Below are 19,678 nucleotides of genomic sequence, written 5' to 3'. Positions count from 1 at the left end.
TTCCCTTGATTACAAGGAGTCCTTGACTTATGACCGTAATGGAGCCTGGCAATTATGGTCATAAATCCGTAAAGCAGGTTATCACATGAATGATCCGATTTTATATCTTTGTTTTCTGGTGGTCATTAAGCGAATGCCATGGTCGCTAACCAAACCCATAGTAAGCTGATAATTAAATGCCATTTTTTTGGCAAAAACTTTATAAATCACCGTCACATAACTGCAGGAGTCTGCAAATGACTGTAAATGCAGGCCACTTGTCCAAAGTGTCCAAAATACAGTCATGTGTCTAAAGGGAGGAGGGGACAGTAGGAGGCTTGGTTGTAACGTACCTTTTGGGGTGACCGTTGTAACTTTGAACAGTCACTAACTGGTCGGTCGTACGTTAAGGACTGCCTGTGCAGCAATTTTCCACTTTGTTCCCATGATGTTTCCTTCATCTTCTGTCCAACTTTAAGCTTAATTTATTTTTAGCTATAGGAATAATATTAAAAGACATTTTTCCCCTTATTCCCACACCATCCAGTGCTAGCTTTATGTTGTGGAAAAATAGTTAGGTTTTACCAGCCTTGACCCTGGGAGTCAAAGTTAGGTGTTCAACAGTGGCAGCCAGGCTGGGTTTTCAAGTGGAATGTGACTACAATTTTGTGGTCACTTCTGGTCAGCTTCTGAATGCTGCCATTCTGCTTTTTGCTCCTTAAAGAGCTGGACATAGCTCTTTCAGGAAACTGCTAGGGGTCTGGGATAACATAATAGTGAAACAGTATGCTATAAATAAATAAAAAAATGATTTATAAAAAAAAAAATAGATGAAATAATGTAACTTATATAGTGCTATTGCCAGCTCAGGCCTTCACTTTGCCTCAGCTCATAACAGGAAGGAATCTGCAGATCAGTGATTGGCAACCACAGATCGATCTTGACTTACAACAGTTTGTTTAGTGTTTTATCTGAGATTTCTTTTTTGATGGATACTAAACTGAATAGGTTTTATGGGTTAGTTTTTTTAATTGTATTGCTAGGGGTTTTAAATTGGGGCGGCCGTTTAATTTAATTTATTTTTTAATTATTTTAACTTTTATATTGTATGTTATTTTAATTCTCGGCTGTTCACCGCCCTGAGTCCCTTCGGGGAGAAGGGCGGGATATAAATTTAATAAATAATAATAATAATAATAATAATAATAATAATAATAATAATAATAAACAGATAATGCCCTGATCCAATAATTTGCTCTTGAATAATTATGCAGTAGAAAAAGTTTCTCTTCCAATAATTTTTCAGTTGGAAAACTACTGCTTTGTGTTACCTGAAACTCAGACTTTGCTTTTAGCAAATCCAAATACTGCTAATGGAAACTTATTCTTTGCTTGTAATTCAGGTCCCAATGGTTCAGTGCTTCCTAGGGCTCTATCCTGTCTCCAGGATAATATTTCCCTTTGGCACCTTCTGTCTCCACAGTGCTGGGAGGAGTGCTGTGCCAGGAATCTGAACATCTCCATGGCTGTTCCCACGGCAGCTGCTACCCAGCCACTGGAGATCTGCTGGTAGGCAGGGCTGATCGACTCTCTGTCACTTCTACCTGTGGCCTGCGACACCCACGGCCTTACTGCATTGTCAGTCATTTGCAGGTGAGTATTGGATAGCAAAGGTAGGTAGAGATGATGATGATGATTAGTTTAATTTAATTTAAATTCAATTATTATTATTATTATTATTATTATTATTATTATTATTATTATTATTATTATTATTTAAATACATAAATAAATAAATTATTAAATTAATTTAATAATATTAGTTCTAATTATAAATAGAAGCATGAATTTCATGTTTAATGAATAAAAGTAAATAATCTATATACTATGAAGTTATCTTAACAGCTCTTATGTCCTTGGTTAGGACTTAAAATGTTAAGTTTTTACCAGTCCCAGGCTATGAAATGTTTTGAAGATTTAATAATAATAATAATTGAAGATAAGCAGCAAGAAAAAATCACCAAGTACCGGGACTTACAAATTGAAGTTGAGCGACTGTGGAAAAAGAAATTGTGTGTTGTCCCGATTGTAATTGGAGCCCTTGGAGCAATACCCAAAGGGCTACCCCGCTATTTAGAAATTCTAAAATTGCCGGACTTGAACATTTTGACTTTACAAAAAACCACCTTACTCGGAACAGCTTACATCCTCCGACGATACCTTAACAGTTCCTAGGTCCTTGGTTAGGACTCGAGCTGCTGAGCTATTAACCAGCCTCAAAGGCTGTGAATCTCACTAAAGATTAACCAATAATAATAATAATAATAATAATAATAATAATAATAATAATAATAATAATAATACGGAACATGGTACATCTTAAGAAGGTACTTGGTTGATACCTAGGACGCTGGCAGCAACCCGTATTGACCCTTAGCACCAGTCAATGGTATTTGTGATGCATTTTTTAATGTTCAGTTGACTGAGTTTCATGTTTAATGAATAAAGTATAATAATAATAATAATAATAATAATTATTATTATTATTATTATTATTATTATTTATTACAACTGATTACAAAGCTAGACACGACTGAGTTGCTAAATTAATCCACTGTTCATTATGTAAAAAAATACGACTTACCTGTATCCAAAAAGTCATGGGAACATAAAGTGGAAAAAGTTATAGAAAATGAGAAGGTGAAGATCTTGTGGGACTTTTCGAATACAGACAGATCGTCACTTGGAACACAACACACCAGATATCACAGTTGTCGAAAACCGAAACATACAATTTATTGACATCGCCAAGATGTCAGAGTCGAAGAAAAAGAACTGGAAAAAATCATGAAATATCGTGACCTGGCCATTGAAACTACACGGCTATGGATGAAACATGTAACAGTGATACCCATTGTCATCGGAGCACTTGGTACCGTGTCCAAGAATTTTATAAGATACATCAGCAAATTGCAGCTTCCTGCAATAACACCAGCGGAATTGCAAAAAACTGTGCTACTTGGAACATCGTACATCTTAAGAAGGTATTTGGTTGATACCTAGGACGCTGGCAGCAACGCGTATCAACCATTAGCATCAGTCAATGGTATTTGTGATGCATTTTTGAATGTTCGGTTGACTGAGTTTCATGCTTAATGAATAAAGTAAATAATAATAATTGAAATTTTGAAACAAATCTAGAAATCTTGAAAATTGAACCTTGAAACAATAACAACAATAGTTATAATAGCAGTAGTAGCAGTAGGCGCCTTGGGTGCAATCCCAGAACAACTGGAGCACCACTTGAACACCATAGGCATTGACAAATTCGCCATCAGTCAATTGCAGAATGTGGTTTTACTTGGAACAGCTTCCATCCTGCGACAATATCTCTAACACCGTAAAACACCAGATTTGCCTATCCCAGGTCCTTGGTAAAGACTCAATAGGTAGACAAAAAAGCCAAATCCAGTCTGAACATCTAGCTGAGTTGTGTGATGATGATGATGATGATGATGATGATGATGATGATGATTTACTTTATTCATTAAACTTGAAACTCAGTCGACTGAACATTCAAAAATGCATCACAAATACCATTGACTGGTGCTAATGGTTGATATGGGTTGCTGTCAGCGTCCTAGGTATCATCCAAGTACCTTCTTAAGATGTACGATGTTCCAAGAGCGCAGTTTTTTGCAGTTCCGCTGGAGTTGTTGTTATTTTGTGCCTTCAAGTCACTGTTGACTCCTGATAATTGGACAAGTCCCTACAGTTTTCATGACAAGATTTCAGAAGTGGTTTGCCATTGTCTCCTTCCTAGGGTTGTGAGAGAGTGACTGGGCCATCCGCCCACATTTACAGCTGCTTGCAGTGTCCTATGGTCATGCGGCCACCATGGATTCACTTAACAACCATGCTGTTGCTCTTTGACTGCAGCATTTTCTTAACAACCACTATAACAAAAAGTTGTTGAAACATGGCCCCAGTAATTGCACCCCAGTAATTGGACTTCTGTTCATTAGTAATTCTACCTTCCAGCACTCAGAGCTAATTTTTTGCAGTACAAAAACTAATAGCTCCTTCTCTATATGTTTATATGTGATAAAATTCAAGTTTCCTTCCATATAAAATTCTCCCCCGAATCCATTTCTATGGAGAGAACAGCCTGTATGTGGCTCCATTTCTTTAACAGGATGAGAAAAAGTGTTTTGTGTGCGACTCACGTCGACCTTATGATGCTGTGTCCAACCGTAACAGCCATCGCATTGAGAATGTCATCACTGCCTTTGCTCGCTATCGGAAGAAGACCTGGTGGCAGTCAGAGAATGGTAAGAAATGAAAATCTCCATACATAAATGCCAGGATGACAAGTTTTTGAGGAGTTGTAAAGGCAGTCATCAGTGCAAATCAGTTGTCCAATCTTTAGGTGTCAGTGCTGATGATGTTACCTAGTTTGGTAATGAAAGATCTGCAAGAAAACAACCAAGCTCAGAGAATACCAAGGACCCCTCATGGAGTATTGGATTATAAGGGTGTTTGATCTAGCACCTACTGGGAAGGGTGTATTAACTATGTTTTATGGATTGTTGTTGCCTAGAGTGATTGTATGAGATAGGTGACCATGTGAGTCCTGTAAATAATGAAATAAATGGAACCATCTTTTGGAGTAGAGGACCGTAAATGTCCTCGAGTTATCTTAGCCATCCCGAGATGTAGATGGGCTTAGGAAATGGTTTGTATGTCACCCTTATATTGGGGCAAGGAGATTATGTGAATTGCTACTAGTTAAAAGACATTGTGCTACGTCTTCTTCTGTAGATATTTTTGTGGAAAGAAAAAAAAAGGAAGAAATTGCAAAAAAAAAAACCATGGAAAAGTTATCATCTAAGTGGTCATCTGCCCCCCTTCCACCCCCCATTAAATGTCATCAATGAGGCTGGATAATCTCTTTATTTATTAGACTTTAGATTTATTATACTATAAGATTTATGGTTGAATACAGGCAGTCCTCATATCTTATGACCCATTGCTTAATCATGAGTAAAAGCTTTCCAAGAAAGGTGCGTTAAGGCCTTTTATAAGATAACTAGCTGGACGCCCATGCTTCACTACGAAACTATGTGATCAAGCGTGATAAATTGACACTTAAAGCCTGAAATTTAATGTAGAATGTGTAACTCCATAACATCAGAGCGTGTTAATATAAGTTGGAATAGAGGGGGAGTGGGAGTAGAATGTCCCAGCCCGCAGGCCGGATGAGTCACACACTGGCCACGCCCACACTCAGTTTAGTGAAGGCATAGCATCAGAGTGTGTTAATATAAGGCAACTGGCAGTTGGGACAGAGTTCCTTTCAGGTGGGGAGGGGAATAGAACGTCTAACTCCTTAGCATCAGAGCGTGTGAATATAATACTGTATATGAAATACTGATGATCTGATGGTCATTTCAAAAAATACTTTCTTAGCAAGCACCTAGAAGCCATGAGGAACATATGTGCCAAATTTCAAGTTTGTAGGCTTTAGCGTTCTGGAGATTTCATGATGAGTGAATGGTATTTAGCTTTTATATATATAGACAAGGAAAACATCAGAAAGTCCTCTCAAGCCACTTAATGTCTAGTGCTCAAGTCACCCTTCAGATGCTTTACCGTAATGCACAGTGCTCTGTGTAGGAGAGGTAAAGCTAATGGGAGCTGGATGACCTGATCCCTGCTGTACCATCACAACAAGGGTATTATAAGCTGTCTACCAGCAGGGCTCCTAGATATGCATAGCCGTTTCCTTCCTTGCTGCGCTACCCCCGTGCTTCTCTGCAGCAAGCCAACCTCACAACCGGGTTGGCCTGCCCTGGATCTGCGTGTTCTTTGTTCAGGACATGTCACCTCCTAGGCAGAGTAGGAGAGACGGCTTCCCTAGAGTCCTGTTGCTTTCCTTTTCCTCCCACACAGCAGAGGAAATGCTGAATCATGTACAACCAAGTCCCTTCTTCCTCTGATTTTTGCCAGGTGGGGGGGTGGGGGCTCCTACAGGAAGAGCCAGCTACTCAGAGAGGAACTCAGCACCAGCAACTGATCTCTGGCAGCCAGACTGTCTCTCTCTGGGTCCAAAAATCACCCACACAGCTTAGAGATCAAATCTCCTTAACGGGGACTTCTTCAGCTGATTCCACGAAGTTCTCAGGTGCTTCTTCTGCCTACTGTTGATTCATCTGGAGTTGCTCTTATCCTTTGTTCCAGATTGGAGAGGGTGGTCAGGATGAATCATTTTTTCCCCCATTCTCAGCTTTTAAGAGGCAATTTGCAGGCAAAAAGAAAGTAATCAAAACAACAGTTTGCTTAGAATATTTACACCAGAGCAATATTTTATCTGCCCAATACAGTGTGGGTTTTGTTTTTTGTTTTGTTGTTTTGCAAAAAGGATTTTTATATGTTCTTAAAAAGAAGTAAGAGCAGATTGTTTGGATCCATTTAAGAAAATAAAAATGCACAGTTCTAGGGGAGTGAAACTGACCTCACTTTTTGTTAGTTTTCAAAAAATGTTGTGAATATATGTACGGTATATCAGGGGTGAAATCCAGCAGGTTCTGACAGGTTCTGGAGAACCGGTAGCGGAAATTTTGAGTAGTTCGGAGAACGGGCAATTACCACCTCTGGCTGGCCCCAGAGTGGGGAGGGAATGGGGATTTTGCAGTATCCTTCCCCTGGAGTGGGGTAGGAATGGAGATTTTGCAGTATCCTTCCCCTGCCATGCCCACCAAGCCATGCCCACAGAACCGGTAGTAAAAAAAATTGGATTTCACTACTGCGATATATCAGTAATTTAAGTTGTCCTGTGCTTACTGTATTTTGTTTTATTTTTGAACCACACCTCCCAGGAAGCTAGCAAATTCAGTTATAAAAGTCATACATAAAATAATCCAATATATTACCAATATTATCTGGAATTACATTCTTGTATCATAAATGCACAAATGCGTTTATTTCTTTATAGTTCAACTCTGTCTGACCTAATGGTAGAATCCTATAAATTCAGGAACTCTTTCCTACCACCTGTATGATTTACAAGACATATTGAGTGGTAGTGGGGAAGTTTTGTTAAAAGACATCTGCCTTCCTTGTCAGGTGCTGGTGGTGGGATTTTGGCTGCTGCTGGAACTAAGGTATCCCGGCATCAGTGGTGAAATCCATTTTTTTTTACTACGGGTTCTGTGGGCGTGGCTTGGTGGGCATGGTGTGGCTTGGTGGGTGTGGCAGGGGAAAGATACTGCAAAATCCCCATTCCCTCCCCATTCCTGGGGGAAGGATATTGCAAAATCTCCATTCCCACCCCATTCTGGGGCCAGCCAGAGGTGATATTTACCGGTTCTCCAAACTACTCAAAATTTCTGCTACCAGTTCTCCGAACTGCTCAAAATTTCCAGTACCGGTTTTCTAGAATCTGTCAGTACCTGCTGGATTTCACCCCTGCCCGGCATGTTGCACCTATAGAGGGGAGGGGGATTTACTATGGTTCTTAGATTTCTCCATGGCTCATAGAAAATACACAAGAGTGTTTCTCAACCTTCACAACTTTAAGATATGTGGCCTTCAACTCCCAGAATTCCCCAGCTAGCCATGCTGGCTGGGAAATTCTGGGAGTTGAAGCCCACATATCTTAAAGTTTTCAAGGTTAAGAAACACTGCCCAATATAGTTAGGATGGGAAGAAGAGCAACAGTGGGCCAGCTGTCATTCAGGAAATTGGGTCACCGCCATTATTGATTTTCTATAATGAGAATCCCCAAAAGTTTCCGAGGAATCTTGGATTCCCTTCCAAAATAGCTGCCTAGAGATGTTTCAAATAAGCGAGATGGCGGTATATAAATTTAATAAATAAATAAAATTAGGTCAGAAATCATTGCCCTGATATTTTTCTGGGGTTCACCAACACCCATCTCTTTATTTCTTTAGGAGTGGAGCAAGTCAGTATCCGCCTGGACTTAGAGGCTGAATTCCACTTCACGCACTTAATCATGACTTTCAAGGTATGTTCCATTTGACCATAGACCATAGGGGAGGGTTCCCACGATGGAGTTCTTCATAAGGGAGGGCCTTTATTTAAAGTACAGAACAGACACCCATTTCCATGGGCAAGTTTCCTGTCTGCAGTATCTAAAGGCAACACCTTTGTATGCAGTTTCCTAATTCCATTGTATACAGTGATGCAAATGATTCTTATGAAATGTTTGGGGGAAAGTCTTATAAAACTACTTTGTTAAATATCAGATTAAATCTGTTACATCTATTATGTAAACATGTGTAATTAGCACTTGATTTGATGGGTTATTGAGGGGAATAACAGAATAACAGAGTTGGAAGGGACCTTGGAGGTCTTCTAGTCCAACCTCCTGCTCAGGCAATTCAGATAAATGGTTGTCCAATCTCTTCTTAAAAACTTCCAGTGTTGGCGCATTCACAACTTCTGGAGGCAAGTTGTAAAGATGATTTTGTTAAATTCCCTTCCCTTCCCTTCCCTTCCCTTCCCTTCCCTTCCCTTCCCTTCCCTAAAGGAACACTCCTGCCAGCATTGCAGCATATTGCATAGCCATGTTAAATTGAGTTTCTTAACTCAAGGGTTGACTGTATCCCTGAAATCTAGGGCCATGTGGATTAATACAGAGATGACCACGGAGAAAATATGTGGTAACCATTCATAAAACTTAGCCCAGGCAAACAGGAAGTGTGAGAGAGAAACTCAGAATTGTCTTACCTTGATTCTCTTTGGTTTAAAGAGTGAAGGAAAAATATCACCAGATTTCCCCCTAGTGCTGCGTAACGGGGTGAGCTCCCATTACTTGTCCCAGCTTCTGCTAACCTAGCAGTTCAAAAGCACGTAAAAAATGCAAGTAGAAAAATAGGGACCGCTTTTGGTGGGAAGGTAACAGCGTTCCGTGTTACCTTTGGCGTTTAGTCGTGCCGGCCACATGACCACGGAGATGACTTCGGACAGCGCTGGCTCGGCTTTGAAACGGAGATGAGCACCGCCCCCTAGAGTCGGGAACAACTAGCACATATTGCGAGGAGAACCTTTATCTTTACTTTATATGGAAATCTGATATTTCCTCTTCCTTCCTTAAACCAAATCAAACCTACAGTATTGATAGTCTTTATCAATAAAGTAAAACTCTGGAGTTTTTTGTAATGTCTGTTTCTTGATCTTGAAGGGCTGACAGACCTTTACACAAAATTTATAATGTAGGGCCTGGTTCACCCATGTTTATTTATTCCTTTATCATTATCACATCTCAGTATTTTATTTAATTGTGAAATTTACACACTACCTCAATCCAGTTTAACTCCAGGCAAGATATAACATGGACAATTAATAATGATGATAATGTCTTCCATTGAGAATCTGTATACTGCACAAGTCAAAACACACGAGAACAATTAGACACAAGGACATTTTTCCCCCGAATGCCATCACTCTGCTAAACAACTAATTCCCACAACACTGTCAAATAATTTACTAAGACTATATTACTATTATTCTTCTCTTCCTTACTAGTATCTGTCTCTTCCCAATTATTACTATAACCATGTTGATTGTATCTTTCAATTTATATTGTTTTTATTGTTTCCTAGTACGATTTGATAGCTTATTAATAACCTTGACTAACATTAAGTGTTGTATCTTTTTATTCTTCATGAATGCATTTTTTTCTCCTTATGTACAGTGAGAGCATATACACCAAAGACAAATTCCTTGTGTGTCCAATCACACTTGGCCAATAAAGAATTCTATTCTATAATGATCATGATGGTACTGCTACTATTAATAATAATAATAACAATACAGTAATTTTAAATGGCAGACAATATAGAATCGTAATAAAAACTAAAAGCTGAACAACACTTCAGATGGTAACCTGAAGACACCCAAAGTGATTCTTGTAGATCTCTAGTCCAGTTTGGGATGATTTGTTGGGTGACCATTTCTACCCCACAGACCTTCCGACCTGCAGCCATGCTGGTGGAGCGCTCGGCAGACTTTGGCCGCACCTGGCAGGTGTACCGCTATTTTGCCTATGACTGTACAGCATCTTTCCCCACTGCCTCCATTGGACCCTTGAGACGCGTGGATGATGTGATCTGCGAGTCGCGATACTCGGATATTGAACCTTCTACAGAAGGGGAGGTGAGTGTGACCCCTGGCTTCAGGGCTGCAAAGTTGAGAATACATAGTCCTTGACTTACGACCAATCACTTAGCAATGTCATGACCAACCTGAAAAAGGGGACTCAGGACCTGGATTTGAAATTCCGAAGTTGGACCCTCTTTGCAGTCACGTGACCATATTTTAGGACAGTTTTGCCAAAAACTGGCACTTCTGGTTTTCAACAAAACCTCATCCGTAGTGAACCATTGGCTCACTTAATGACCAGTGCAAGGAAAGATTGTAAAATGGGTAGGTCATTGGCCAGCAAGCTCCGTAAGGGTTGTATGTTGAGGACAACTTGTAATCAAAGCATTCAACCAGGGCTATTTCTCTTCTCTGTGCTATCTCTTTCTTCTTTGTTCTAGGTCATCTACAGAGTGCTGGATCCAGCTATTCCAATCCATGACCCCTACAGTGCAAAAATTCAGAGTGAGTTTTTTTTATGGATTCTGGGGCTGAAAAGAATAGAACAGTGTTTCTCTACCTTGCCAACTTTAAGATATGTGGACTTCAGCTCCCAGAATTCCCCAGCCAGCCTTCTGGATGAGGAATTCTGAGTGTTGAAGTCCAGCTATCTTAAAATTACCAAGGTTGAGAAACACTGGAGTAGAGCAATAGTTTGAGGTATAGAAAAGATTCAATATATTCCATCTCCCTTCAAGATTTCCAGAGCTGGGCCATGTCCAAATTACTGCAAATTCTTTCCTGTTCCAGTTTTATTTCAGGAAAAGTCCAAATAGGCTGGGGTGTTCTTGGGGGTGTGGGTGGAGGAATAGAATGCTCCAGGAAACATTGCGACATTCAAGGAATGGATCCCACTATTTTACATGCAACTAAGTAAAGCCTTTGCTTCTTTAGTAGCGTCCATAATGTGTTGAGACTACTACAGCTTCTAAAATTCTCAGCCACCATGGCAATAAAGATAAGAATACATTTCAAAGTCATCTCTTTGGGGAAGGCCATTTCTTTATTCTCAGTTGCTAAATATCAACTTGTTGATGAGAATAGTTTCCAAAGGCAGGCAGTTCCATATCCAGAATACTTCACCGGAGTATATTAAGCAGAAACTGCATAGCCATTTATCATGGGTGAAGAGCTATCCAGGGACTTCTTTTATTGGCAGTGAAGGGGATTATGAAATTACTTTTCCAACTTTTCCAGTTCTTTTCCAACGCGATGATTCTTCTGAAAAATATATATTCCCCACTAGACTCAAAATGCTAGGTAAACATGCTATTCCTACAAGAATCTCTTCCCAACGAGAAAATATACTAAGCCAGTCTATGTAGCACACAAATACACACACCCCTATCCATATAAAGCAGGAGAGATTTATTTAGCTAACTAGTTAGTTCACTCTGTTCGCAGTGCTGTCTGCAGCTGGCCTTGTCTTTTGCCCTATTTCTGGCTAGTTAATTTTGGCCCTCGGTTTATTTTTTGCTCTAGCAATTACTCCGTCGGCTCCGTCTGGGCATTTACTATCCCTTGCCTTCCCTCCTCCCTAACGTGGTGCATAGTTTTCTGATTCTAGCTGATACTTTGTACAAGCCAGTTAATCTAAAATGGTCAAGCTTCTTGCTTTCTCACCACCATCTTGAGGGGTCCTTGGCGCTCTCTGAACTCGCTCGTTTTCTTGCAGATGTTTCATTACCCAGACTAGGTAACATCATCGGTGATAGTAAGGAGTGCTGTTTGCTGTCAGTTTAGTTTAGTTTAGTTTAGTTTTATTAAATTTGTATACTGCCCTACTCCCGAAGGACTCAGGGCGGTGAACAGGCACAGGATAAAATACAGAAATACAAAGTTGAAAACAATTTAAAACCAAATTAAATAATTTAGCCCATGACAATTAAAATCCCAATAAATTTAAAACAAATTAAAATTTCAATTTAAAATTTAAAAGAAAGGGGAGAAAAAATTAGGCCAGGCCGGCTTGCTGGAATAGGAGGGTCTTAAGAGCACGGCAGAAAGTGCGCAGATCCAGGATCCTCCGTATTTCCGGGGGGAGCTCGTTCCAGATAGTGGGTGCCCCCACAGAGAAGGCCCTCCCCCTGGGGGCCGCCAGTCAACACTGCTTGGCTGACGGCACCCGGAAGAGCCCCTCTCTATGAGAGCGTACCAGCCGGTGGGAGGCTATTTGTGGTAGTAGGCGGTCCCGTAAATAACCAGGTCCTAAGCCATGGAGCGCTTTAAAGGTGGTAACCAAAACCTTGAAGCGCACCCGGAAGACCACCGGGAGCCAGTGCAGCTTGCGCAGAAGAAGTGTTACACGGGAGCTCCGTGTTGTTCCCATAACCACCCGCGCGGCCGCACTCTGCGCCAGATGGAGCCTCCGCGTGCTCCTCAAGGGGAGCCCCATGTAGAGAGCATTACAATAGTCCAGGCGGGAGGTAACGAGGGCATGAGTGACTGGGTGTAGGGAGTCCCGATCCAGAAAGGGACGCAACTGGCGAATCAGGCGAACCTGATGAAAAATCCTCCCGGTCACGGCCGTCAAGTGCTCTTCTAAAGACAGCCGTGAATCAGGAGGACACCCAAGTTGCGAGCCCTCTCCATGGGGGCCAGCGATTCGCCCCCAATAGTCAGCGATGGCGTCAACTGACTATATCGGGATGTTGGAAACCACAGCCACTCGGGTCTTGGATGGGTTGAGCCTGAGCCTGTTCCTCCCCTGTTTATATTCTAGTGGCTTGCCTTTCAGTGTTGGTGGGAATGGTCTTAGAGATTCTTTGGTTGGGCTGTTGGCTGTTGGCTGCAACAACCACTATATGTAGGACAAACAGGCAGAAGATTGGTAGAACGCATCCACAAACACCAACTAGCAGTCAGAAGACATGATGGAAAGTCTTTAATTTCACAACATATAGGCAGATTTAACCATTGTTTCCACTGGGAAAATGTGACAATCCTAGACCAGGCCAAGTCCAAAAACACCAAGGAATTTCTAGAAGCCTGGCAATCTGACAAATCAGCCATCAATAGACACATAGACCTTAACCACATTTATAGACTATGCAAAAGACACAATCGCCCGGCCCAAAAAGGAACAAAAAATCCCAAGCACCTCTCCACTAACAATCAGCACCCAGATCAGAATGATTAATTCCAGGGTTAACATCAGACCAACAATCAAGTAAACAAAACCCCAGTCAAGAAACTGTCAAAGAAGCCAACAGCAAATAGCCCAGCCAAAGATCCTCTAAGACACCTTTCCCCCCCACCACACACACACACACAGACAGGCAAGACACCAGAATATAAACTGAGAGCAAACCCCACTCCTCACTAGCACTGATGGTGTTACCTAATTTCACTAATGAAATGTCTGCAAAAAAAACAAGCAAGCTCACAAAGACCCCTTGTGTCAACCTTGAGTTACAACTCTTCTCTTTATTAGTCGCCACAATCTTACGATCTTCTTGCATCTCGTGGTTTCAATGCCCAGATCTCCTGAAAGTCACCAACCTGAGGATGAACTTGACTAAATTGCACACTCTGGGAGACAACCTCTTGGATTCACGTCGGGAAATCAAGGAGAAATACTACTATGCGGTGTATGAGATGGTGCTGCGGGGCAACTGCTTCTGCTATGGGCATGCCTCGGAATGTGCCCCTCTCGCTGGCAGTCCTGCTGCTGCTGTGGAAGGCATGGTAAGGCATCCTGATACCACAACAAAGATGCTGAGGCCCTAGAAAAAAATGCAGAGTAACAAAGATTATAAAGGGCCTGGATCAGGGGTGAAATCAGGGGAAAGAGCCTTGGTGGCGCAGCAGACTAAAGTGCTGTTAAGTAGCACCAGCTGCCTGCAATTACTGCAAGTTCAAATCTCACCAGGCTCGAGGTTGACTCAGCCTTCCATCCTTTAGAGGTAGGTAAAATGAGGATCCGATTTGTGGGGGCAATAAGCTGACTTTGTATAAAGAACACCGCTTGGTGGGGGGCGAAAGCCCTACTAAACAGGTATATACAAAAGTATGAAGGCTATTGCTTAACGCATTGTACGCCGCCCGGAGTCTCCGGAGAAGGGCGGCATATAAATCGAACAAATAAATAAATAATCAATCAATCAATCAATCAATCCAGCAGGTTCTAACAGGGTCTGGAGAACTGGTAGTGGTTGATTGGTTCAGAGAACCAGCAAATACCACCTCTGGCTGACCCCAGAGTGGGGTGGGAATGGAAATTTTGCAATATCCTTAACCTGGAGTTGAGTGGGAATGGAGATTTTGTAATGTCCTTCCCCTGCCACACCCACCAAGCCACGCCCACAGAACCGGTAGGGAAAAATTTTGGATTTCACCCCTGGCCTGGATACTAAACCATATGATGAATGGCTCAAAATATCATCCCCTCCTCTTTTGACTGTCACCAGTATGAATGTTGCTCCCCTCGAAAGCCTGCAAAACTATATTTTTTAAGTAAAATATAATCCTCTGTAGAATAGCATTGCCTGCCCCAGTCTGCTTATTACTGAATCAGTAGAGCGTGCAGTTCATGCACACTTCCTGGAATTTTGTGATAGACAAAAAAGGCAAGAAATAAATAAATTAAGTAGGCTGAAAGAAATACAGATAGTCCTTGACTTACAATAGTTCATTTAGTGACCATTCAAAGTTACAACAGCACTGAAAAAAGTGACTCGACTGTTTTTCCCAGTTAATGACCATTGCAGCACTTCTATCATGTGATCAAATTTGGCTGCATGGCAACTGACTCATATTTATGACTGTTGCAGTGTCCCTTGGTCATGTGATCCCCTTAGCAACTCTCTGAAAAGCAAAGTCAACGGGGAAGCCAGATTCACTTAACAAACTTGTAACTAACAACTGCAATGATTCACTTAGCGACTGTGGCAAGAAAGGTCACAAAATGAAGTAAAATTCACTTAACAACTGTCTCCCTTAGTAAGAGAAATTTTGGGCTCAATTATTGTCATAAATTGAGGACTACAGTACCTGTTCCTAGATTTGGCTATTTACAGTAGTGGCCAAAATTGTGGAAACTTTTTGGGGAAAGTGTTTTTTGGGGAAAGTTTTCTAGAACTAGCCAATAACACCACTTTTTTTTGGAGTAGTACCATAAAATTATATATCAATGGAAAGATAATTTAATCAAGAATGTAATGCAATAACTTTTATGAAGGATTTGCTATTATAATAGCAGTTACAGTATAAAGAAGAAATGTGAAACACGTAGAAAAAATGAGATATACAAAAATTATCACCATGTCAGTTAATACTTAGTTGGGGAACCTTTAGCATGAATTACGGCCTTACAACATCTTCCCATGGAGCGAACCAAGTCTTTTAGTTCTGCAGCTGTTATAATGTGAAACCAAGATTGAATGACTGCTTCTATTAACTGGGTTTTATTGCTGGGTCGCTTCTGAGTCTGACTAACAAGTTTTTTTAGTCGGCTCCATAGCTTTTCAATTGGATTAAGGTCTGAGTTATTCCCAGGCCATTCCAGCAGTGGAATATGATTATCTCGAAACTCCCCCCAAAAAGTGGTGTTATTAGCCATCAAACCTCAAAAATACACTTTTCCCAAAAGGTTTCCACAATTTTGGCCGCTGCTGTATGTGCTTCATATGCAAAATGTATGAACTTTTCCTTCCCGACCAGAGAACTATTCTCTTTTGTCTTTTGAGGTTTTCCATGTTACCTTAAGAGCCAGCATCATTCTTTTCAAAGTCTTTTCACAGGAAGCCATAGTTTATGCCGGAAACAAAAGGCCTTGTTTTTGCCTGAGGCTCTCCCAAACTTACCGAATAGACCTAGACCACATGACTCTTGTCCCTGCATGTGGAGGGTCCATCTGTCCTCTGCTATTGAGATTGTGTTGCCACCTTTGTTTGTCTACCAACAGGTCCACGGTCGCTGCGTCTGCAAGCACAACACCAAAGGGCTGAACTGTGAGCTATGCAACGACTTTTACCATGATCAGCCCTGGCGCCCGGCTGAGGGACGCCGCACAAATGCCTGCAAGAGTGAGTGTGTGTGAACACTGTAGTGCAGAGTTCCCCAACCTTTATTGGGTTGGCGGCCCGGAGCGACGCAGGAGGGGGGAAAGAAGGGATGGTTTTGTGGGAGGGGAGATGTGTGCGTGCATGTGAGCACCTGCTGCTTGTGTGAGTGAGGCCATGAGCACCTGCGATGCTCTCATGAGTGGGGCTGTGCATGTACGTGCACCAGCCGGCCACTCAGGAGGCCTGGTTGAGAATAGGCCACAGATTGGGGATCCCTGCTGCAGTGCCTCTAAAGACAAATTGGGGAAGGCTGTAGGTATGTAGAGGCCCTCAGAGGAGAGATGTTGTTGGTAAAGATATACCGTTTTTTTCAGAGTATAAAACGCTCCAGATTATAAGATGCACCTAACTTTTTGGGGGAGGAAAACAAGAAAAAAAAATCTGCCTTTGCCTCCCAGCATCCATCTGGTACTCATCCATCTGGCCCATTCGCCATGGCCCGTTCAGCGCTGCCGCCATCCATTTGCTACCGCCGCCCATTCGCTATGGCCCGTTCACCGCCGCCATAGCCCGTTCACCGCCACCGCGGCCCGTTTGCCACCGCAGCGGCCTGTTTGCTGCGGCCCATTCACCAAAGCCTGTTCATCGCCCGTGCGGCCCATTCAGCACGGCCCATTCGCCACTGCTGATCCCCGCCACCTGGAACTGGCCAAAAATGTGACATGCGGAGGCCAAAAATGGGGCGTGCGGAGGCCAAATATGCGATGCACGGAGGCCGAAAATGGTGGGTGAGTGGGGCTGTGGCAACATTAGGTGTATAAGATGCACTGCAATTTTCACCCACTTTTTGGGGGGGGAGTGCGTCTTATACGCCGAAAGTATGGTATACTCTATCAATTGTTATTATAAGACATTCACAACACAGAAGGCTCCCTTCCCCTGAGGGATCTAGTAGACTGAAGCTTTCCAGATGTTACTGGACAGAGTCACTCTCAAAAATATGATGAGTATGGCCTATAGTAAAGGGATGCTAGGAGTCTAAGTGTAGCAACATCTGGAAAATTACATATCTCTCCACATGTTCATTAGGGTACAGCAAAGCAACTTGTCAATTACTTAACAAAGTATTTTATACACAAAGAAAGATTTATTTTTCAAGCACAAACAGTGGATGAATTCTTACGTGGTAGCAGATCCCACAGAACTTGGTCAAACAGATCCCATGGGATTGTTGACACACAGACATGCAAGGAAATAAATTACGTGCAGGAAACTCTTATATGTGAAGGGGTTTAGAGAAGGGCTCTCTCAGGTTTGGGACAGGTCTCAGTAGCCATGCTCTGTTGTGTGCATAGATTGGCTGGCTGGAGCTGGCTTCTGTTTTGCCACAAGGGAACAAACAAGATTAAGGAAGAGCCTCTACCTCCTAGCCAGGTGATTCAGGGGATGTATCCTTGTGCTCTATTGGATGCTGTTTTTGATGTGGTTGGGGGGTGGGAAGTGCCATTGGCTGATAGAGTATACAGGGAAGCACTTTTGCGTTCTTGCCCTCCTCAGAATGCAACTGCAACGAACATTCCCACCGGTGCCACTTCGACATGGCTGTGTACCTGGCCACGGGCAACACCAGCGGTGGCGTCTGTGATCAATGCCAGCACAACACCATGGGCCATCACTGCCAGTTCTGCAAACCATTCTACTATAAGGATCCCACCAAGGATATTCGTGATCCTGGCATGTGCAGAGGTAAGGGAGGCAGCTGAGGGCGGGCAGAAGAAAATGGACTCAGGGTCTGAGAATCTGCAGGAAGAGAGGGATTTTCTTGAAGACAGGCTCCACTCTTCAGCACTGGGAGAGTTGGAGGACGAGAGCACAGGTAGTTCTCAACTTACAACCATTCATTGAGTGACCATGTGAAGTTACAACGGCCCTGGAAAAAAGTGATTTATGACCATTTTTCAAACATACGAGCAGTGGTGGGCTGCTGCCGGTTTGGACCAATTCGGGCGAACCGGTAGTTCCGACGATCAGCTGGCTCCGCCCACCCACCCCTGTCCTGTCCTGTCCTATATTTCCTTATTTCTGGCTCAGCTGATTCGCGCGGCACAGCTGATTTCTGTGCTCCTCTGTTCTACTTAACCTTAGAAGGTAGGCAGCTGAGCTTCAAATTGCTGTAATTTGAACACTGCATGCAAGCACATTAGGCGCATGCGCACATAAAGCGCGTGTGCTCACGCAAAGCACACGCTCACAGAACACCAGGCTCTGTTGTGGTCATAAGTTGAAGACTACCTATATGTAGGCATCTAACCCCTGATATCTCCAGGTTCTTTATGCCCTTTGAACCTTTGTTGAAAATTAAATGCTAAAGATTAAGAGACACATGAAATATGTGGCTGTGGGGATGTGTGCAGCCATCGGAACTCTGGAACCGGATTGCACATAGCTTTTGAGAAGGTCCATCGTAACTTTGAACGCTTGGTAAGCAATTGTTCTTTAAGCAAGGAGTGCCTGTACTTAGTTGAAAAATAGCTAAGGAGATATGCATAATTATTCTCTTTTTATTCAGTCATCTCACTAGGGACAGCAGCCTTCTGACTTCCCAGGCTTCAATGAAATCCCTAAGGAGAACATAGGAATTTCCCCCATGGGGTTTTTTAGGAGCAGAACTTTGGTCACTGCTGAGAAAAATTCCTGAGGAGAATTTCTCCTTCCATTGGAGAAAATTAACCTATCCTGCTTTATTTCTCCCCTAAAACGGTGGAGAATTTTGAAAAGCCATTTCTCCCCAACACTAACCACAGTACTTCCATCCTGTCATGGAACAGATCAATGGAAAATTGCACTTTGATTGTTCAATAATTGACTTCAGTGAGGACTGAGAAATACCTTCGGCCTTCTTAAACGTGGCCTGGAGCATTTGAACAAGACAAAAATATCCTTCTTGGGAATGGCTGGTTGTGTTCTCCATCTCACAGCCACAAGGTGTATTAGTGCCCCTGCTACTAGTGCAGCTTTGTCATTTTTCCCTGAACGTATAGACCTGTGATGGCAAATCTATGGCACTGTTGCCACAAGTGGCACACGGAGCCATATTTGTGGGCACGCGAGTGTTGCCCTACCTCAGTCCAGCAAGCATGTGCGTGCTGGCCATTTGATTTTTGGGCCTTCCGGGCCCAATGGAAGTCGGGAAATGAGCTGTTTCAGGGCCTCTGGAGGGCCTCCAGGGGGTGGGGAAGGCCGTTTTTGCCCTCCCCAGGCTCCTAGAAAGGCTCTGGAGCCTGGGGAGGGCAAAAAAATGGGCCTACCGGGCCCACCGTGCCATTGCGTGCCAAAAGCAGGGGGAGAGCGGGGGGGAGTCACGCACGCATGCATGGGGGGACGGGGCACATTGAATTATGGGTGTAGGCACGTGCATGTGCACCCCCCCCACTACCCCCGCTTTTGGCACGCGACGGCAAAAAGGTTAGCCATAACTGGTGTAGATAGAACCCTGCTGATCCACAGCAGCACGAAGCACTAAGTGACAA

General features: G+C 42.7%; 1 protein-coding gene across 2 annotated transcripts in view; it reads left to right on the top strand.

The window, feature by feature from the left end:
- LAMB2 (laminin subunit beta 2) overlaps nt 1–19,678 on the top strand; it is an 86,728-nt gene that overhangs the window by 6,642 nt on the left and 60,408 nt on the right. For both annotated transcript variants that reach the window (XR_004593628.2, XM_034431717.3), the window contains exons 2-9: nt 1,463–1,632; nt 4,175–4,310; nt 7,932–8,005; nt 9,970–10,158; nt 10,545–10,608; nt 13,625–13,830; nt 16,049–16,169; nt 17,706–17,894. Coding sequence is in view for 1 of the 2 variants with exons in the window: in XM_034431717.3 (XP_034287608.2) it covers nt 1,463–1,632; nt 4,175–4,310; nt 7,932–8,005; nt 9,970–10,158; nt 10,545–10,608; nt 13,625–13,830; nt 16,049–16,169; nt 17,706–17,894 (1,149 nt within the window). In the remaining variant the exon portion in view is untranslated. The remainder of the gene's footprint in view (nt 1–1,462; nt 1,633–4,174; nt 4,311–7,931; nt 8,006–9,969; nt 10,159–10,544; nt 10,609–13,624; nt 13,831–16,048; nt 16,170–17,705; nt 17,895–19,678) is intronic.

Source organism: Pantherophis guttatus, chromosome 2 (genome assembly GCF_059756535.1).
Source record: "Pantherophis guttatus breed Tessera chromosome 2, ASM5975653v1, whole genome shotgun sequence".
Lineage (NCBI taxonomy): Eukaryota > Metazoa > Chordata > Lepidosauria > Squamata > Colubridae > Pantherophis > Pantherophis guttatus.
Note: the sequence above shows the minus strand (reverse complement) of the source record. Positions and strands in the feature narration are given on the sequence as shown.